At 35.4% G+C, this 21,551-nt stretch overlaps 1 protein-coding gene across 1 annotated transcript in view; it reads left to right on the top strand.

Annotated features, from left to right (window-relative positions):
• DDX10 (DEAD-box helicase 10) overlaps nucleotides 1-21,551 on the top strand; it is a 159,927-nt gene that overhangs the window by 11,499 nt on the left and 126,877 nt on the right. The window contains exons 5-10 of the mRNA XM_032680229.1: nucleotides 142-262; nucleotides 1,394-1,583; nucleotides 3,689-3,815; nucleotides 5,032-5,194; nucleotides 6,636-6,720; nucleotides 19,297-19,398. Of these exons, the coding sequence (XP_032536120.1) occupies nucleotides 142-262; nucleotides 1,394-1,583; nucleotides 3,689-3,815; nucleotides 5,032-5,194; nucleotides 6,636-6,720; nucleotides 19,297-19,398 (788 nt within the window). The remainder of the gene's footprint in view (nucleotides 1-141; nucleotides 263-1,393; nucleotides 1,584-3,688; nucleotides 3,816-5,031; nucleotides 5,195-6,635; nucleotides 6,721-19,296; nucleotides 19,399-21,551) is intronic.

The following is a 21,551-nucleotide window of genomic DNA, read 5'->3' as shown; positions in this document are numbered from 1 at the left end:
GATCTGTTTGTGGAAAGAGGAGAGGCTGCTCCTTAACTGTTCTTTCTAAAAATTATCAGTAGGTTAAGCTGACTTGACCATGTCTGATACTGGGCTTCTAGTTTGAACAACTAGAGCTAAGCTGGTTTAACTCCTTTTCAGGATCTGAAAGAAGAGTCTGAAAGAATACACCACATAAATATGCTAATTTGCACTCCAGGACGGCTTCTACAACACATGGATGAAACTTCATATTTCTATGCATCTGATCTGCAAATGTTGAGTAAGTTTTTCAAGTACTTGCAAGTATTTGGGAATATTTTGTAACAGTTCGTAACTGTATGGAGCACTTTCTTGGGTAAAAAGTTTATCCTTGTCATGGTATATAGATGAAATGGCTTTTAAGCTCACACATGTCCAAATTAAATTAGAAAACAGCAAAGCCACTTTCTTCTTTGTACTTTCTCTGAAGCTGTTGCTGAGCATGCTTTCCTTAGGGTGATAAGGACAAGTAGGTGACTTAGTAAGGAACTCAAGCACAAATGTAGTGTCTCATATAATCCTTTATGTCTTTATATCCTTTATATAGCCAGACTTTCCTTTCTGGCTATAGCTCTTGTGTTTTTCCTGACATGATCGTTAACTATCTGTAATGAATATTCATTGCAGTGTATGTATTTTAGACCAGTTCTAGAAAACATTTTTCGTTGTATTTTAAGATGGATTTCTGCTCCTCTTAATATTTTGTTAGCATTCTTAACACTGTTCATTTACATCCTTCCAACCTGAACAGAAATTTTCAGTATAATGAAAAAGCTTGCCTGCCACTAAGAACTGCATAATCATTAGCATAGCTTCAGGAATGTAGAAGCAATTAAGAAGCTAATGAAGCTGATAAAATGTGAAATTATGCTTGCTACACTTAGTACAATTCATGGCAGACAAAAATTGCATTAAATGTAGGCTCTTTTCTTAAGGCTTTGTCTCTGTGCTACTCAGTTTATATCCTGTATTTCAATGGTAAATTTAACTTAGGAGAGGTTGTTTTGCTCTGTCATGAATAGTACAGCACTGTTTTATGTTCTGTGCTTTTATTTCAGCAATAGGAAAGAGAGTCGGTTTACAAATTGCTGAGCTGTTTACTTGAAATGCTGAACTTTTTGGTTCAGTGTGTGAAACTGAGGGCTGTAGTGCATAGATTATGGGAAATGCTATGATTTCCATTGCAGGTTGTTTTAAAAACATTTTATGAAATACACAAATATCTAAAGAGAATCCTGTTATATACTGGAATTAAGTTAATCTCTGCAGTTTAAATACAGGTGGAATTTTGTACTATATAGATTTAATGTAGGGTTTTTTTAAAATAATTAAATCTAAAACCGGATTTTCTCAACTTTATCCCTCAATCAAGTTCTTGATGAAGCTGATAGAATTCTAGACATGGGGTTTGCTGATACAATGAATGCAATCATAGAAAATCTACCTAAGAAACGCCAGACCTTGCTTTTTTCTGCAACACAAACAAAATCAGTGAAGGATCTTGCACGTCTGAGTCTGAAAGATCCAGAATATGTTTGGGTTCATGAGAAGGCCAAATTCAGGTATGTTGGGCTATTTTTTTTTTTCCGAGGGGTTAAACAGATAGTGGTTCTACTTAAATGCTTCTCTGACTGTCAGTTTCCTGAATCAAAAGGTTTTTTTTGCATCCTCCTCCTTTCTGCAGTGTCTGCTGTGTGTTTCCCTGAAAGCAAGAAGTTTTCCAGATAAGAGGGGACTAGTTCTGACTGAATCATTACAGGGAGGCTGAACCTGTGCTTGTCTCGTGTCTCCTCAGGCAGCTTCTCAAACTGGACATTTTTTTCCTTGCGAGGAAGCACCAGAGTGGATTATAGCCTGAGTGGAGTAGTGTCCTAGCAGCACTCAGTTCTGAATTGCTCCTTTTTTGTTGTTTGGCTTCCTTGCCTCCTGCATGTGCATACTTGCTATGCAGAACCACCACGTCTGTTGCACAAACACAGTTTGTCTGTGTGCCATTTATAAATCTGGCTTTCCAAGGAAATGCAGTGCTAGTGGGAAAATGCAGAATGGCAGCAGTCCTGTTTGTGTGTTCAGTTTTAGGTGCCCAGAAGAAAGCATGTGGTGGTAGTGCATGTGCAGTAAGTCTTGTGGCTTCCTGACGTGCTGCATGTTCTGTGCGTGTTTAAGACTCTGCCCTTTGCACACAAAATAAATTTGTCATGCCTTACAGTTTGGAGCAGGATGGGAGGCCCTTGCTAGGAATAAAGTATGTGATCTGCCAGGCTAAAAGAATTTAATGTATCACTAAATGAAAAAATATACACGTTGCTTTTTGGCACGTTATTTTCTTTTGAAATTGAAATGAAGCATGTTATTTATTTTGCACTTCTGTGGGCTCGATCATCTGGGTGTCAAATTGCTTATGAACATGGATGATTATTTTTCTGCTCTTCTATGAAATATGCATATATTTCCATATATAAAATACAGGGGAAAGGTGAAGCATTGTGATAAAAATGGCTTTTCCAAGAGCAAACAAGAAATCATCAGGAAAATGCACAGCAGAACCACATTGAATCTTGAGGGAGTTTTAACTATTTGATTTGATTATCTCTCTATTGTACTGCAAATACCTTTTTTTAATCAGCAGTACTGTCAAAGGCATCTGAAATAATCATGATTGCCAGAAAAAAGTCTGTGATTAATATCTTCTTAGCAGAAGAGGATATATAAGCCTAATGCGTATTCTTCGTTTTGAGGGCTGACTCTACATCTGCTTCACAGATCTCACGTTTTGTGAAGTCTGTTTTTAAGTACATTTAATTTTTTTAAATATTTGGGAGAATGCAATTAGGTAACAAACTGAAACAGAAAAAAAGAAAAGTATTTGTTTTAGAATTTACTGCCTTAGTAGTAAAAGGTTACTGCCTTATGAAAGCAATTTCCTGTGAAAGACTTAAAAAGTGAAAAGTGCTATGGCATAATTGAACTTGAATAGCAGAATAAAAACTGGAGGAATCTCTTGTAATTTCATCCTCCCAAGTGACCACCTTTAGAAAAGTAATTTTGAATACCTTTGGTGTGTTTAGAGTGAAGCAGAGGGACTGTAAGAGATGAGCATTTAGATGTGTTTCAAGGGCAAACTTGCCAAAGAAGTTTTTGTTGTTTTATTAAGAGCAGAAATGTGAGATAAGGTGACAATTCAGAGCTTTAGAAAGTTACCTTGCGTGTCAGGGTAATCAGTAGAAGTACATCAATGCTCTTTTTTTGTGCATGATTAGACTCTGCTTTGACATTGCTTTAAGCACAAATGATGCTTTAATAGGACTAATAGAAAAAATTGCATGTAAGTCAAGGCAATTTGAATGTCGCTGCTTAGACATGGAAAGAGTTTGCCTTGCTAGTAGTAAATGAATTTAGAAGTAATGTCAAAAGTCATCTGTGCCTCCTCACTGGCTTTTAGTAAGGAAATTGATTCATCTTTCAAGAGTTGTTTTTAAGTGGAGCTGCTAAGACTTGTTCCTCAAAGTGGGGGAACTTTCCAGCCTGACTCCTTTTCTTTTCTTCTCTTTTCTGAGTATCTGTAAGACACTCTTGACTTAAAAGAAAGGTCAAGCATCTCCATAGATGTATCTAAATATACTCTTTTGGTGTGGTTTTGCTTTGGTTTTGTTTTTCTTGTTTTTAGTACCCCAGCAACTTTGGATCAGAATTACGTTGTCTGTGAGCTTCAGCAAAAAGTAAACATGTTATACTCTTTCCTGAGAACTCATTTGAAAAAGAAGAGCATTGTGTTTTTTGCAAGCTGTAAAGAGGTATGGCTTTTTCTTCCCCCTCCCCCCATAGCATTTTAAAGCGAATAAAATGACGATATTAATGTAGATTTCAAGGCACCAGAGAGGTGAGATTCTGGACTAGTTTGCAATAGGAAATTGGAGGAACAAAACAACACCTACTCCTGTAGACGTGTCATGCAGGGCCTGGCTTCTGGATATTCGGTGGCTCAGGCTCAATGGGAAAAAGGTTCTGGAGACTCGGCCATTTTTATACCCTGCTGTTAAAAACTAATGCTAAAATTATTGTCCATTGGTCAGTTGGTTTTGTCTCATGACACATTTTGTAGTTAGCTTACACAGTATTTCAGGAAGTGTACCTGGTTTCTTTACAAGCTTTTAAGCCTGCCTATTTGAGAAATTATGATTGTGAAATAGTACAGCAATAGGTTTTTCTTACATAGGAAGTAATCCTTCAAATCCTTGTATAAATATCCCGGGACCATTCTATTGAAGCTACTTGTATGTGTTTATGTGGCGCAGGTATTTGTAACTACTGCATGTATCAAGTATTTTACAACATACAATGGTATAGTAAATATTTATTACCGTTCTTCCACTTGTGTAAGAGGTTACAATATTTTTGTTGTTCTGCAGTTGACTGGTGAGTAGAGTGAAGCAGTAGGCTTAGTTGTACGGAAGTTCTCTGAGCTGCAGCTGTTCCTGCAATAGACACAGTTTCTGTAATTATTTTCTTAAAATAGTATTACATAGCGACCTGCTCTAAAATGGTGTTGCATCATAGGTACTGTATGTAAGAGTAAACAGGCTGACTTTGTAAGAGAAGCTGTTGAAGCTTGAAATAGTAAACTGAGACTGTAGACTGCTTTGAGTTGCAGTATAAAACACAACACCCCTCCAGTATTGCCTCAAAGCAATGCTTCTGGTGGACTTTGGTCCCTTCCATACAGCCTAACTAGTCACGTCCCAAGTCATTCTTGCTGTTAGCTACTCTACTTTCTTTTAGGAAATGTCATCAAAAGGCATGCCAATGCATGCCTTCCACAGCTGGTTTCTTCTTTTATCTTCTTTAGTACCTGAGTGTGTTGACAAAGTCTCAAAATAGCATCTCTTGTCAATGATGTGGAGAAAAGTTTATTTATGTTGATGTACTAAGTCAGTTGCTGTATACTGTATATGATCTTTACAAGTTTAACATAGCATGGTAATTTCCCCCCTCTCCCGATTTGTTGGGTAGGTCCAATATCTGTTCAGAGTTTTCTGTAAGCTTCAACCTGGTCTTCCTGTACTGGCACTCCATGGCAAGCAGCAGCAGATGAAGAGAATGGAAGTCTACACTTGCTTTGTTCGGAAAAAGGCAGCGGTACTTTTCGCTACAGATATTGCAGCTCGTGGTCTGGGTATGTACCCACAGAAGCAGTTATTCAAAAAGTGATCACCTAACCCTGTTGAGGCTTTATCAGACTTTGTACTCTGAAGACCAACTTGATTTGTGAAAAATGAAGCTGTAGTCTGCTTAGGAGCTCACTATGGTAACTCAAAAAAGAGAGATGGTTCTTAGACTTCTGCTGTTTCTTTACTGAAAAGGCCCACTTAATCTGTGCTTAATTTTTCTTTTTGTCCCAGAAAAACTTTCGTTGTATGAAAACGGTGATGTATTTGCTTACTGCATGCCATAAGGCAAGATTTTAGCAGTTTTAAATATTACTGATATGCCTGTATCCTGTGCGTTATTCCAAAGGATATAAAAAATTACTAACCTATCAGTATGTGGAAAGAACTTTTAATGGCTGAAGTATGAATGGCTTTATATAGGACTGTGTTGTGTAAAGAGATAAAAAAATAGATGGGGGTAAAAGCAAGTATATTTATAGGGTCTATTTTGAGCCAAGAGTTTCTTACATCTGGGCATTACCTGCTGAATTATGATTTATTTCTCTGGACTTCTTTTTTCTTTTCTTTTTTTTTTTTTTCTTAGTACTTGGAAGCATTTAGGTATGACACAAGACTTTTCAGGAGTTCACCTATTGTTTCATATAGCAAACTCTGTTGTCCAAAAATGTGAGGTTTTGTCATTATACTACAAAAGGAAGGAAGGTGCTCTAAAAGATGAAGGCAGAAATGAAAACTTCTATACTGCTGAAATGTCACCAGTGAGGATCTAATTTGCGTGTGGTTGGTTAGTTTTAGAGCGTGGGTATAAATGTGGAATGCAGCATAGCTACAGACTTGGTCAGGAAGTAACTCAAACTGAGTCCTGGGCAAAGCATGCTGCTGCTTCGTGAAGTACAGCAGTTAGAAAATGCTTATTAATGATATCATTCACAGTCAGTGTTGATTTCTTTATTAGTCTTGGTCACACCCCTGCCTTGCCCCCCTGCATCTTTGAGAGGGACTGTGGTATTTCTGTACGTGACAACTGAAGTGCTGTCTCACCACAGCTGACTTCAAATCCCAGTGGTGTAGGATATTAATAATGTGAGTGAAAAGTGGGTCATATATTGTTATTTAGTTATTACATATAGTGGTGTTTTATCATCTGTGTGACCCAAAGCATATCTGTTCTTGTCAAGTGTTAAATGACGTTCCTTTCATTGCACTGTCATAATTTAGGAAATAAAGACACAATTAATTTTAACTTTTTTTGTTGAAGAGAATGATTGTTTATGTATGCTAATACATGCAATTAATTTTATTTCAGAGGTTGAACCCAGTGACTGTAAATGAGTCCAAATGATGGTTCTTATAGGAATTAATGCTTCAAAATAATATGTTGCTCTTGAATAGGAGGTTTTTCAGTACACTGAGCTTAAATATTGACATATTTTTTTCTTTACACAGATTTTCCAGCAGTGAACTGGGTCATTCAGTTTGATTGTCCAGAAGATGCAAACACATACATCCACAGAGTGGGAAGAACAGCCAGGTTTGTTTTCACTTTTCATTAGTATTTCAATGTTTAAAACTAGATCATTGTAGGGAGAGATAATTGGCTAAAGATTCACTCGAAAAAAATCAAGATATAAATTGGAAACAAAGAAAAAGGCTGTTATCACTAAAAGCCCCATTTCATTAGTTAAGAACAATGATTTAACTTAATGATTTCTTAGCTTCAGAGACTTGCTACAGCAGACAAAAAATGTCCCTGGTTGTTTCATCTGACCAGGGAAGATTAATAGTGAGGAAACGGAAAACCTTTTGTACTTGGCAGGATTACCTCAAAGGCTGAGTTGAGCATATTTGTGAGTGGAAAAGCTTGTTTTGCCACTGACATTTATAGTTAAATAAGGTTTTAGACTGTGGATCTAATTCCTTAGTGTCATTGAAGACTCTTCAAAAGAATGGAAATATTTCTTCCTTATTTTAATTTGGAGAGCAAAGAATCAAATAATGTTAATTACAGGTTAAATTTTTAATTTTCTAAGTCTTTTGTAGAATTACATTCTTAGGCATAGGTTTAGTTTAAATATTTGTGACTAAGTCTTTATGATGGAAGGGAGTTACCCAGCTACACTGTTGAAAACCAGGTCCTTGATCTCTGAAGTAGATTTTTAACAGAAACAGGAGCTGTCACTGCATATAATTCAGTAAATCAAAAACTTTAAACAATTATCCAAAAGATGAAATGCAAGACCTGGCATTATATCTTGTTTAATATTTAATTTGTTTGTAGTAGGGTTTGCAATATTGGCGGTTGTCAAACCTAACGACAGAGCAGTTGCTTAGAGTAGGACTTCAACATGATAGAAATTTGAGATCTGTGTTCATGGATCAGAAGGCTATAAATTTTGGTGACCATACCAGCTCTCTTTCAAAATGTAGAAGTTCTGTGTTTCATTGTACTTGGTAACATTTCTGCCCCATTCTGTCATGTGCTTTCCATTTTCTGATCTACCTGCTATAGTAGAAGGGAACGATAAGTTTTCAAATGCTTTTGAAAAAAAACCTATCAATGAACAAAACCAGTGAATGTTACATATAATTAGATAAAGCACCTACCTATTTTGCTAAACTAAAATTTAGATGTAATCTTATGCACGCCAATTGAGAGAAAAGCATGTAGCCTTAGTTAAAATTCTGTGGTGTTTTTTATTTCTTCTTCTTTTTTTTTTTTTAATCCTGCGTAGTTTCCGCAGAAGGCTTGTAATTTTGTCTTTGTGGCATATTGTCATCATATGAAAGAAAACAATATATTTGGCACTGTTTAATTGCCAGCTTCTAGGAGACTTGTTGAGCTCTTCCTGAGCCGTGTCGCTGAGTTAAAACACCTCTTGAGTTGTAATCCTCAGGCCTTTTCCCAATTCTTATTAGGAGCTGAGAAGAGCTATTTTAAGTAGTTTAGCACAGGGAAACAGCTCTGAAGAGCTACAAAGACAACTATCTCCCCTTTTTCATAACACTTTCATTCAAGTGTCACTCTAAGGAGGATGTTAGCATGGCAACCTTAAGGGCCTGTCTTCAGTGGCCTCTTAAATACAATCCTCTATGATTCCTCAAGGAACAGATTTAGACATAAAATTGGGGCAGAGATTCTGTCTCATGGGCCGGGGGCTGTGCTGGATGCCACACCGGGCTGTAGTTTTACATTTCCTTTTATGTGAATTTTTCGGTAGGCAGACCTTCCAGAAATTGGGAGTGCATCAAAGCAAGTTGTTTGAGCTGGCAGGATGGTGACTAATAGTGAAACAAATTCCTTTTGTAGGAAGAGCTTCATGGGTGTTTTCTGTTTCTTAATCTGATACAAACATCAAGGCAGGTTCTACCTATACTGGGTATTAATTTTGAAGAAACATACAGAGTTTCTCCATCTTTAAGGTAGAGCAGTCCTGGAAAGAGGAAAGAAATTTGTTCAGGAAACTTAATGGCATGAAATAAATATTCAAAAATTAAACAAGGCAAATGTCTAATAATTTTGAGTGAATACTGTACACTAAGTAAATATGCTAATGCAGTTTTAGATGTGGATAATTGAGAATGTACTTCTCAGTGAAATCTGAGTGTTGAGTAGGAAGCTTCACTTGTTTTCAATAGCTGCAGTTAGTATGAGAAGCTTGTGTTTCTTCTAGAAACTTGATAAAAATGAACTGAACTGCAGTTTAGTAGTTCTTGTTAATGAGGTCAGAGATCATTGCAATTTTTCGTGGGTTATGACAGTGTATAATTGCATGGAATGAAAGCTAAATTAAATATCTCAGCTAAATTAGAGGCTGTGTTAAACTGTAATTAAAACTGAGATGCCACATACTGTTTACTTTTGAAATAAAATTATTTTATGATACAAAGGTAAATATGAAAGTCAGGAGAGAAACTGTGTTGGGGATGGGGCTGAAAAACCTTTGACTAACAATCATGGATATGTTTCCAGATCTGTTTTACAGTTTTGCAAAGCTTGATCTAAGATGAAAGATAATGGTTTATTTTTAAGTGGATCAGACCACTGTGTTCCCTAAGTAGCATTTAACTTGTATTTTATCCTGTTGAAGAACATAAATTACAACTCCTGCATTTTGATTTATCGTAAAGTAAGATCAGGAAAATCTGGGTATTGTCCAGTAATGCTTTTACTTTGTAGTAGAGTTGACATATATTGAGTGATGTTCGGTTGTTTGGTTTTTTTTCCTTTTAAGTTGAAATCTATGCTAGAATTGGAGTGGTTGGAAGCTGTTTCTTCCAACTGCTTTTAAAGTATTTAAGTCTTTACTGGTTCAGTAAAATTCTAAAATACCGACAATATCATTGGCAGTGCCATAAATATTTCTGACTATATTTTTACCACGCATTCTCTTTGAAAAGTCTGTGATTTAAAATACTAGATCAAAATGTTTTCCTGTTGGTTTTAGTTTCAGAAATTCTAAACAAAAGCTGCTTGTAGCAATAACCTGCAAAACTAATTTCTTCCATTTCTTAATTTCTATTAATGCTTTCTATTCTGTAACCTATGAAGCCTATAGTTGAAGATATTCTTTGGTCAATTTTGTGAAACGAAGTTACAGTGCCACTAGGGGACAGCAGAAGATAATAATTTTTGAAGCATATTGATGCTCATTTTTTTCCCCAACTGTTTTTTCAATCATAATTCTATGGCATGAGGGAAACATATAGGGATATATTTCTTTCACACGATTGCGCTGATGAGACAAGACACCAAAAAGTCTATTTTGTCTTTTTATTCATGTGTATATATCTTCTACTTTGGATGTACCTAATCCTGGCATGTGTCAGTAATTAATTTCTTTTTTTGTAGCATTGTGTTCCTCTCTCCACTTAATTTTTAATTTTTTTTTTCCTTCAGAGGAGAGTATTAAAAACTGTCACTTGAGTTGAGTGATTTTTCTGTCAGGAATCTTTTTTAAATACACCGACAGTGGAATGTTAAACAGAATAAATCTCTTTGCTCTGTAATTTTTATCTGTAGTGTGTCCAGAGCTATGTATAAGATTTAGGTCTGACTGGCTCAGACTTCTGATGGAATCTAATTGGTTAGGTTTCTTAGATGCTTAAACTGATTTAGGAGAGTAAATGTAATTTTATTGTTGTCGTTAAACGTAGTGTGCATACAGGCATGCAAGTTCTGCTATGCTTTTTTTCCTTTTAGTAAATTATGCTCTGAAAACAAATGGAATAATAAAAGTTCATCTTCCCAAAGCAGTATACTCTGTTACCTACCATCTTTGTACTGGCTGGTATGATGATTAGAGCCAAAGAGGTATGAATAAAGGCTTATAAGATCTTTGGGTTTTTGATGCCTTGGGAGTACTAGAGAATACACACACATGTCAAATTATGGAAAGGTTAAAGGAGCAGGTCATAGAATGATCTTATTCTGTCATGAAGTATAATGCTTTGAAGCTCATTAGTGCTCATTGGGGCTCTACTTAAGTAATTGCACATTATATGTGTGAAAGTGAGACTAATAAGCCTTTAGAGTAATGTGTCAATAAAGCATTTAAAAGTGTGAGTGACTTAATGATACGTTTTTCAATGGTGGAAGCTTGATATTTTTTTTTTTTTTTTATTTGGGAAAAATATCCCAGGGATATGTGTCTGGGGTCCTGAATAAACAGCACAGCCAAGATGACAACTCTTTATTTGACTGTATTTCTTTTTTTTTTTTTTATAATTTTAAGACCCACCAAAGCACTTTTACCATTGTTTCTTTAAAAATAAATGCAGTATTAAGACCATCTCATATTATATTGCAGTCAAGTCATCATCCTAACTCAAGTTAAGTAAAAATAGCTGATAGTGGAGGTCACAAGAAATTGTTGACACCACATTTAACTTGCAATTCACATTATTAAGTTCTCTAAAATTAAACACCGTATCCTAGCTACATTCTTTACAGTGGTCTGTGACGCTGCAGTTATACTGACTGGCACTATGTTATCTGTTAGAATTCTTTTAATAGTGAAATAGTATGAATGTTCCTTTACACTGAACAATTAAGTGGCTAAAGTTATTACCTGCTGACATGAAGCTGCAATACCGTAAGCTGTGATAAAAAATTAATAAGCACATGTATTTTAACTCAGTAGAGTGGACACAGCTGCAGTGGAAAACAGATTGCTTCCAGTCTAGGCTGGAGGATCCAACAACCTCCCAAGGCCTTTTTGAATTCAATTTATTCTAAGACTAGCATGACAAGATTGGTGAGCAACTGCCATTATTTCTTGTGACTAGCAAACAGGGACACTGACCCAGTATGACTGAATGAAGGGGATGGTCGTTTTGTGGTAAAATAAAACCCAGTTGGTTCTCGGAACTTGGCAATAGGTATAAGTGGGCTACTGTCTGGACAGCAGAAGGAAAAGGATATTAAGTGCTCAGAGGAGAAGAAAAAACAAACTATGAAGCGATCTCTGACTTAATAGCAGTATTTACTGATAATTTTTTGGAGATACTTAACTAAGGTTTATGCAATGGAGAAACAGAAGCAAACAAACCATTAGAAGTGACCTAAAGCAAAACCAGAAACCAAAGCCAATTCACGTTTACTTGTTTGTTTTAAATACTCTGTGGGATGTCAGACTGTTCACAACCCATGGGAAAGAGCTCTTCTCCCTGGTTGAATCAAGGACCCAGCAGTGAATGTGGTCTGTCAGCTGTGTTTGCTCAACTGTGAACAGCAAACACACTTTCTGGTCTCTTTGTTGGTCTGCTTTGGTAGGACTTGCTGTAGATGGTACAGCACTGTTTCAGTTCACAGTGCACACAGATATCTTGTTAAAGGTTAGTTGTTTTAAGAAAAATATCTATTACAAAAAGAGGCAATTGATCCTGTAGATGGGATAGAAATTCCAATATCCACTTATTTTTTGTGCTCATTTTTAATTTAAAAAAATAGAATAACACATTACTGTAATATGAAAGAAACACAGCAGTGTAGAAGGTATGATAAACGGTAGATAAAACTTTTCTTGCTCCTTGACTTGGAAAAATAATGTTTTCTTGGTTTGAAGCTTAGATTTCACCAGTCCTCCTCATGTCAGAAGACCAAGAAGGTAATGTAATTGGAACAAAGTTTTGTCTGAATTGAACCTGCTATGGGAGACATAAAATGTGCTTTTTTTAAGAAATACGTTTAGAAATGGTAGCTTACCTAGTCAGATTTAATAGTTGAATTTTAAAACAAAATATTAATTATTGTATTTCTGTGGAAGGCCTCAGAGGTAGATATGGATATTAGTTTCTCTTTGTTGAAGGAGAGTGTGTGGGTGAACAAATTTATTTGTATGTATATCAGATTGAAGTAGATCTACTCAGAATAAAACTGTCCATTTTGATATGTTTTGGATATATTTTTATAGATGTTTTATATTGTTCCTTTACATTAAGAGAGTACAATACAAATGCCTGCATCAATGAAATGTTTCCTTCACTACTGTAGTTATTTTATTAAAAAAATGAAATTAATTTAAAAATTAAATATAAATTACATGCTAGAAATAATAGACTTGACTCAAACTTTTTTTTCTAATCTATCATATATTAGACATGATTCCTAGGTTATTAGCTAGCAATTCACTGCCATGTTTTTTCAGTCTTTGCAGAGGTAAATTTTTGCTCTAGAAACCAGAGTCTGTGCTGCTTTTTGTATTTTGCTCGTCAGTTTTTCCACATGATGGACTTGTCTTATTCTGGATTCTTTATGGAAACTAAAATGATATGCAAAGTCTGAAAGAACATTATTGTTGCAAAATCAAGTGGTCCAGAATATTTCTGCTTGGAGAAGAGTATGAATAGTGTGTAGTGAACAAATGATTGTGTTTTATGGTGAATAACTTGGCTTTACAGTCGACATAACTATTAAATAGTTTGGTATTAATTGCTTGGCAACCATGTATGATGAACAAAGAGTCCATTGGAAGAAGAGAGAAAATACATAATTAGAGTGTATTACAATGCACATTGGTTTTCATGCTGTTCCAAATGCTTAACTTACTGACCTTAATGTTTTAAGGATAACAGTCTCTTGCTTGCTTTGGTAAATCTGCAGTTTTGATTTGGGTGAGAAAGAGAAAGTTGAGATGTTGATCTGGCTTCCTTGGTGCCCAATTTCCTTTCTCTGAAGGGATCTACTGTGGAGAGTTTCTGCAGTGCTGAAGTATCTGGAGGTAGCTCATTGGCTTCGAATGCAAGACTTTTTGGGAATGAACTTTGATTTGAGCTTACAAGTTTTGCAGGGATACCTTACTTCCTTCTGTGTCTTTTGACAGGTGAGATGACAGCATATATTGATGCTATCCATACTGGCCCAGTTAGGCTAAAATTAGATCTTTAATCGAGTCAATTTAGTAAAGTCCCATTTAAGCTACAGATTAAAAAACCCCCCAAAATACCTTTTTTTTTGGAGTATGGTGGTAGATGTGTGACCTCCAAAGTATAAAAAATTTTATAGTTACGGTTTCCTGCGTGTTTGTGTGTGGTAAATATCTTCAGAAACATTATCACTTCATTTATATTGTGTTTCTTGTAATGGGAAGTATTCCAATTCAGGAAACTGTTATGTAAGTACCTTTATCTTTGCAACCCTCCTCCCCCAGATTTTATGATTATCTCATCATCTCACTTTTCTCCTTTGCCAGTTTTTAAAATAGACTATTTTTTCTTGCCAAACAAGGCAGAAATACTGCCTTTAACTCTCTTGAAATTTGGCATCAATTTATGTCTTGTGAAATACAGATGTTAGGGAAACATGTTGTAATACATCTGTTCAAGACAATCTGTATAACATTTCCTGTAAGGTCTGTATACCCCTGCAGGTTATCCTTACGGTTCCCCCTCCATACCTTTTTTCTTACTGGATGTCTGCCTTAGAGCAGAACACTGGTGCCTGATGACCATCAATCTGTTGGTTCCCATTCCTATTTTATTCTGGTATCACTGCAACTTGTATGTCACTGACAGCTAAAATGTGGTGCATTTGGCTGATCTATATGTTACAATGGTCATGGCAAGGATGTAGAATTACTCTGAACGTAGCTAGAACAAGCTCAACTGTAGCTGCATGGCAAGGGGAAATTGATTAATAACCACAGTATGTTTTTATCTGTTATTTGTCTATTTCATCTATTTCCTTTGGGATAATGGTAATATTGTTTGCTTTAATAGTATTACAGGGGTATATGCAGCTGTTGACTGGATCTGATCAAGGGTGGATTAAGATAGGTTAGATTAGGCAACAGTTGAATGTCTGTTTGACTTGTATGAAAAATGTTTTTTTCTCGTCCTGTCTTCACTGGATTGTTGCCATGATACTTATTCATGCTTGATACCAGCTGTTGGCTCACTGGTTTTTAGCAGAAGTTTAAGATAGATTCTGTCAGGGTGAGTAAACTGTCCTCTTGATTTTAGCGCTTTATTTGATTTTTTTGATATGAAACGAAACTATTTGGCAACACTTTCTGCTTCTTTGCTATGGAAATGGTGTTCTTAACATTTTTAAACTGTTTTTCTCTTCTTCTAATTAGCCAGTAGTACATTGTCCTAAATAGTTTATCCCACTTCCTTCTTGTCCTGCCTTTGGTGCTTGCCCTTGATTGTAAGCATCTTTCTTTTTCTCATCTGCAGTCAGTGTAAATATAACATTCCTACCCTTTGGCTTTATAGTGCTGAGCTTCCTTGCTTATAAGTAAAGATTGAGTTGCAGAAAAGTTATTTGCCTTTTTCATAAGTACTGAAGCCAGAAGATGCTAGAAAATAAGACAGATATGAACTAGAAGTATGTGAATTTTTTTCCCCCCAAAGACTTCCTTCAAGTAAGATGCAATTTTCCATAGAACTGGAATGAATTGTGTCATGTATCCTAGAGACTGTTAAAATCACAATGCGAAGATGAGTCCCTGCTCTAGTTTCTTGGTCACCTTGAGGAGATGACAAGATAAGTAATATTATCAATTACTAAACAGTCCAAGAAAGTTTGATAACTTTGAGGTTTTTAATTTGCTTTTCTTCAACAGAGTCAAAGTGCATACTTAGTGAATAATAAATCACCAGAGTGAATTAGCATTTTAGGACAGATGTTTGGTTTTGGTCATAATGGTGATAATTTTAGCTTGAAGGATGCAGTTGGCAAGAATGGAGGGAACTTCTCCTGATGTCTACTCATCTGCAGAAGGAGTAGTCCTGCTGAAGAATTAAAGTAGCTGAGATTAATTTTTCGCTGCTTTATTATCTATAAAGGTTTAAAGGTTTTATCTCTGCTGAAGATAATTACAGAAATGTTCTTTTGTTTGCTTTAGTGGAGAATTTTATTTCTGTAGGATATTGAGGAATGTTCTTTTCTTCTATGTTTTAGACATTGTGATGAAAAGAAATTTTGAGCAGATCTAAGTTTTCGTCATTGTTTATGCCAGTTTTTAGTAGCTTGTGCTTTCCTAAGCTTGCCAAAATAGAAGCTTTGAGTATGAAAGACACTGAGAGAGCATTTTCGAAAACTTAAATTTTCCACCACAACCTCCCTTTTCAAGATTGTCTTTAACACCATAATTTTCTGATTAGCACATTATGAGGTTGTTCTTTTCTTTTTTGAGAAGTAAGATAATACTCTACCGAACTACAACTGCTTTTTTATAGGCTGCGTTTTGCTTTTCTTACCTAAATGTCCACTGGGGATAATGAACAGATACAAACCTTCCCAGATAGTACTTGTTTGTTTTGCTTTTAGCTTTACTAATTCTGTAATGTATTAGTTTTCATTTTTAGCTCTGAAGAGCAGTGTTATTATTAAACTGTGTGTTTTAAATCACACAGGATAAAAATGGGCAAAGACTATTCCTTCAAATACATTAAACTATTGGCATTTAAAAGAGAATGTTTCCAAAATATCTAAGGAAAAGGATTTCACAGCATCAATAGTTACCAGATGTCTTTCAGTCCCTTGGAATTTCTGAAGGCATAGCTCTGAGAAATTTTTCTGTGTTGGTTTGGTTTTTTTTTTTTTTCTTTCTTAGTGGGTGTTTGAAAACCTCTGTCATGTTTTTGTCTGTTTTCATGTGATTGTTTCTTTACTTAGCTACCTTACTATTTTGTCTGTGTAAAGGCTTTGCAAGTTTTAATGTAAACATCAAAATAGTTGTTGTCCATAGATACCAGATATAATGTTTTTTTTTTCTTTTTGCGAATTATCTATGAGATGTGCCTTTAGGATTTGTACTTTCTGAAAAGACAACTGACTTGGCATATAATGAGTTTAGCACTAATAACACAAGACCACCTTTTAAGATTCAGAATGAAGGTTTATGTGATACTGCATCCTGTTTTCAGAGTGCCCTTGTGGATACTGCAGGAAAGCTATAAAAGCAAAGCAAATGTAGAATGATATTTCCTGTATGTATCATTCCAGAGTTTAGGTCTGTGGCTTGTAGAGAGGATATCTGTGCACTCTGACCCTTGATGAATATTTCTTCTGTGATTTGTATGACACTGGCCCTTCACAGTGTGTTCCACACTGAATCAAAGATAACAAAACAATTTAAGAATGCCAAGTCAGAAACTCCAGGTTAAGAAATGCCACAAGCAACAAAAGTACACAAATCACTTCATGTGTTTGGCTAACTTCAAGGAATCTGAACAAATCATCCTTCATAGAGGTTTATATAGTACAGTCAAGACTTTTCTTCTTGACAAATGGTGAAGATTGTTGAGACAGTAAACAGACATTCTTTCCAGATATCAGATCATTCACAAAGCTTTTGTTGGAATCCTTTCCTTTCATATCATCTGCTTTGAGGAGAAGAGCAGAACTGTGTGTTATTCTGTACTCTAAAGCAATGAGACTGGTATTGGCAGCAGTATTATCTCTGTGTTCCTGTCTGGTAGTTAAAAGAGAATATTTTCATCCTTCTTTCTAACAGTGCTTTGAGAGCTAAGATTCTTTAGATGAATAATTAGCTCTCTTAGTATTATGATCATCAGTTTTTACAATGAAATGCAAAGTTATCTAAGGTTCAGTGGCTTTCCAGGATTTCATTCCTTGTTCTGGTAGTGGCTGTGTCTGACAGGCACCCACCTTGTGGATATATCATGTGAAATTTGGTTGGGTTGAAATATATATAGTTTTTTTAAAAGGTGTACTTGGTCTATGTAAGCAAGTCATTCCCAGCCAACCAACATTGTTATATAAAGGGCTTAAACATTCACGGGTTATTTGGTCAGCAGTGACTTACATCCTCTTGTGCTGTTGGAAAAGATAATGAATTTCCTTAAACTAAGCATATGTGTTGCTTTAGAACCCTTTTTTTAGAAAGATTTTACGCACTGATATTTCTGCATTAGGAACATTTTAGGTCTACTGATGAAATGGATCAAGTCAGTACAGTTTTTGTATGGTACCAAATTACTGTTACCAATCCATGTATAACCAGCAAATTTACATGATGTTGGTATGTGACAGAGACTCTCCTCTGGTGTTGGTTTTATTTCCTTGTGATATTTCAAAGTCTAGAATGTAAGGGTTAAAATTCCGTGATGAAAACATCTACTAAACATTTGTAAATTATCTTTAAAAGTCAGTTTCCAAACCCATCATGTACAGAAAGAACACTGGGGGGAAAAAATCCCAGGCATCCAAGAGCATTTTGTTGTGATTTTTCAAATTCATCAAATGAAAGCAGAAAGCTGTAATAAAAGCTGTCAGACTGTTTTAACTGCAGATTTTGTTGCTGCTTGCATTGCTTACTGTGCTGTGACAGATAGTGTTTATAGTTTTCAAACAGTTCTGCGGTACTCTTTTTGCCAACTGTTTATGTTGGAGAAATGCGAGCTCCCTATATTCCACCTGAAATGATTTTTGTCAGTTAATGGTATGATTCTTGTTTGGTGTGCCTGAGAACATCCTTCTGTGCTCTCAGGCCTCTTCAGAAAAGGGAGTTTAAAGCTGCTCTATGTGGTAACTTACCAGTGTTGTTTTACTTTGTCCTACATATTGCTCTCATCTGTCAGATTCTGTCCAATTCTGGCATATTTCTGAAATTTAGTTGGATTTTTTTTCCTAATGAAGGACTTTGTGTAATGTTGTCCTATCAATCTGTACTCTTATAATAAATGAAGGAACATAAATATGTAAATATAAATGAAGAAACCGTGTATGTGTTACAGTAGATACAGACTTTGATAATGCATGCAAGCTCATCATTGCTGCTTCTTCAGTAGAACTTATAACTGTTGTGTTGTTTGTTTACTAATGCTATTGGGTATTTTTTTCTACATGAGTGTCCTTAAGTCGCTAAATGTACCAAAAGAGGGAACTGAAATTTTCTTACACAAGAAGAAAGTGAACAAGAAGATGCTTTGAGAATAAAGTAGCAGAATTTTTATGTCTTTGCCAGCCATGTATCTTGAGTAATTACCAGCTCATTTACATTTGATACAGCTGTTAAGTGCACTGAAGAATGAATTCTAGATACATTCTTGTTCTTATCTGATCAGTCTGATTGTATCTTTTCTTTTGCACCTGGAAACTGGTTCTGTAAATGAAAGAGCTCCTGTTTGTATGCTTTTCTTTCAGTGATGCCTCTGTGACCTGTTAAAAGAGTAACTTTTATTGAACATGCAAGGAGGAGTTGTTCTTTTCCCTTCTTTGACTTGCAGTATATGAAAAGGAAAATCAGTTTTTATCAATGTTAAGCCTTGCCTATTAGTAAAGGGTGGATGCAAGTAGCTGGATCTTCTAGTGCTGTAAGCTTTGATCAAGTGCCATTTGGTTGCCACTCATATTTCAAATTGAGGGAAGAAAAGATCACTGATCTAAATCCATGTCGTAACCTCAGATGTTTGGGACTCTAGGAGTAGTTTTGAAATCAGCTCAAGTGGAGATAGTGGCAAGTCCCTTAACTGATTTGCATCTTCTTTTCCTTTTGTTAAGTGAGGATTTTTGTCTGTTCTTTGGACTGCTTGTAAGAAAGCAAATGTAAATTCTCACTGGTTATTGAAAACATCAGGAAAAAATGTAACTTTTGCATATTTGCTTGAGTTTTCTTTTTTTCCCCCCCATTCTGATCAGATACAAAGAAGGTGGTGAAGCTTTGTTAGTATTGCTGCCTTCAGAAGAAAAAGGCATGGTGGAACAGCTGGCACAGAGGAAAGTACCTATCAGTGAAATCAAGTAAGTAACTAATGGCCTGTCTGTTATTCAGCCTTCTTTCTACAAGAATAATGTGTGATGAGTCTATGACAATTTTGATAAAGTGCTTGAATTGCCTGGAGCTGGATAAACCAGGGAAATCAGTTAGTTTTGGTAGTGTTGTAGGAGGAAAAGACCTTGAGAGGTTTCCTGTTCCATTGCTGTTCCCAAAGGCAGGATGAGTGGCACAAATCATTCTTATCAGATGGCAATTAATATATTCACAATTTCCCAAAGAGGTCTTGTCTATACTCAACAGTTCCTACCACTAACATTTTTTCTTCTGGTGTCTGATAAGCTTTGTAAGTATATTAAGTGAAGTATTTCTTTTGTCCTGTGCCAAGAATATATGGAAAATGATGAATTCTCTTACTCTTTGCAGCTACTTTTTATGTAATTGAACATTATCATGCGCTCTCTCTCTTCTTTTCCAGATTAAACAATTATGTCTTTAATCTGTCCCTCTATGTTTTTTATACTTGCTATCATTTTTGTATCTCTATGTCTTTTGTTTAATTCTAGACTATTTCTCCAATTTGTCACGACCTTTCTAAATCAGCTGGTCGAAGGACAGGAAATAAAATATGTGGCTAAATGGTCATCTTACATACTAGAGAGAGCATTCCAATGAAAAAGTGTAATGATCTATGCTCTCTATACAAATAGAACTGACTTTGAAGGAGTTGCAGAAGCATATAACGATACCATGTAAAAATAAAAAAGCATATTTCCATTTTATATTAAATGCAGAGAAATGGACATGTATGAAAGACAAAACTTCTAACTAAAAATTTTAGAAAAAGAGACAACCACTAAAAGAATCAATGGTAGTTTCTTATTTAGCAGCTGTAAGGTTTGAAGGAGTTCATTGTTCTTTGAGCCTGTCAGTCTAATGTTAAATTGAAAGAGAAAAGATAATGTGAAAAAAACATGGAAGGAGAGTTGAAAACAAGCCAGAAGATGGGGTGTGAGCCTGACTCCATTTTGAATACTTACCTAGTTCAGGTCACACCGTACCAAAAATCATAGAGTAGAGATAGAAGAAATCAGAGAAGGATGATGAGGTAGAAAGGTAAGTTTCTGTACAAATGGGTATGAGCAAAACTAGGACTGTTTTACTTCGAAAAGCTGTGGTTTTAATGTGAAGATACAGATATCTAAGCAAAGAAAATAATTAAGAAAGTGTCTGTAGAACAATTGTGTTTAAGAAGAATTCAAATTAGGGTGAAACTTTAGGTGGTTATTACACCTCATTTCTTAAATCTTCAGATCTGCTAAAAATTAGCGAGTTAACATTTCTGCAGAGAATAGAAACAATACATATAGCACTTGCCATATTTAAGGTTTAGTTTTATTTTTTTAAAGCATTTTTGATGTCTAGGATGTGCCATTTCAGAGGCACTTCTAAACTGCACTTGTGAATACTGTTTCTATGTAACAAACTGAGCACACAGCAGCCAGTGAAGAAAACGCACCTTTTCCGGTCAAACGCATGTATTGAATCCATGTAGAACACGCACAAACTTCAAAAATAAGACAACTTTTGCTAAAACAGCAAAATAAGGACTAGAATGCAGTTAAACAACTACCAAAAGTCTAAGTGTACTTAAAGCTTTCGTTTACACTGGTGTTTAAAAAAATCCCTACCATACAGCAACAACAAAACCAAACCAAACCCCACCAACTGAATGTGGAAAATATCAATAAAGAAACTGAAGTCTGATATTTTCTTTTCCCTTAAGCATCATAGTGCTTTAAAAGGATCTGTTGCATAACCACTGGAGAAAATTGTCTCTTTTTCCAAACTTCATCTTTTTCCTTATTAAAATGATAGTTATTCAAATAATTTATCTTATTTTTATATTCAGTAAATGAATGTCTGATCTTATGTATGGTATAAATATTTCCCTTTTCTTTGTCAACTCAACTTTTAACTTCTCAAGTAATGCTGTTAATTGTTTGAATAGCTTATCATAGGAAAAGCTAAAAAAGTCTCTTTAACCTGTATTTATCCATGTAAATAGAAATAGGTATTTTTGTACCAGGATAATAATCCATTTTTAATAGGGCAAATATTTCATTTCCCCCTCTTTTAAATGCGTATTCTATTTATAATTCAAGTTAGATGTCTCTCT

The sequence above is a fragment of the Chiroxiphia lanceolata genome, chromosome 2 (genome assembly GCF_009829145.1).
Source record: "Chiroxiphia lanceolata isolate bChiLan1 chromosome 2, bChiLan1.pri, whole genome shotgun sequence".
In the NCBI taxonomy this organism is placed as follows: domain Eukaryota; kingdom Metazoa; phylum Chordata; class Aves; order Passeriformes; family Pipridae; genus Chiroxiphia; species Chiroxiphia lanceolata.
Note: the sequence above shows the minus strand (reverse complement) of the source record. Positions and strands in the feature narration are given on the sequence as shown.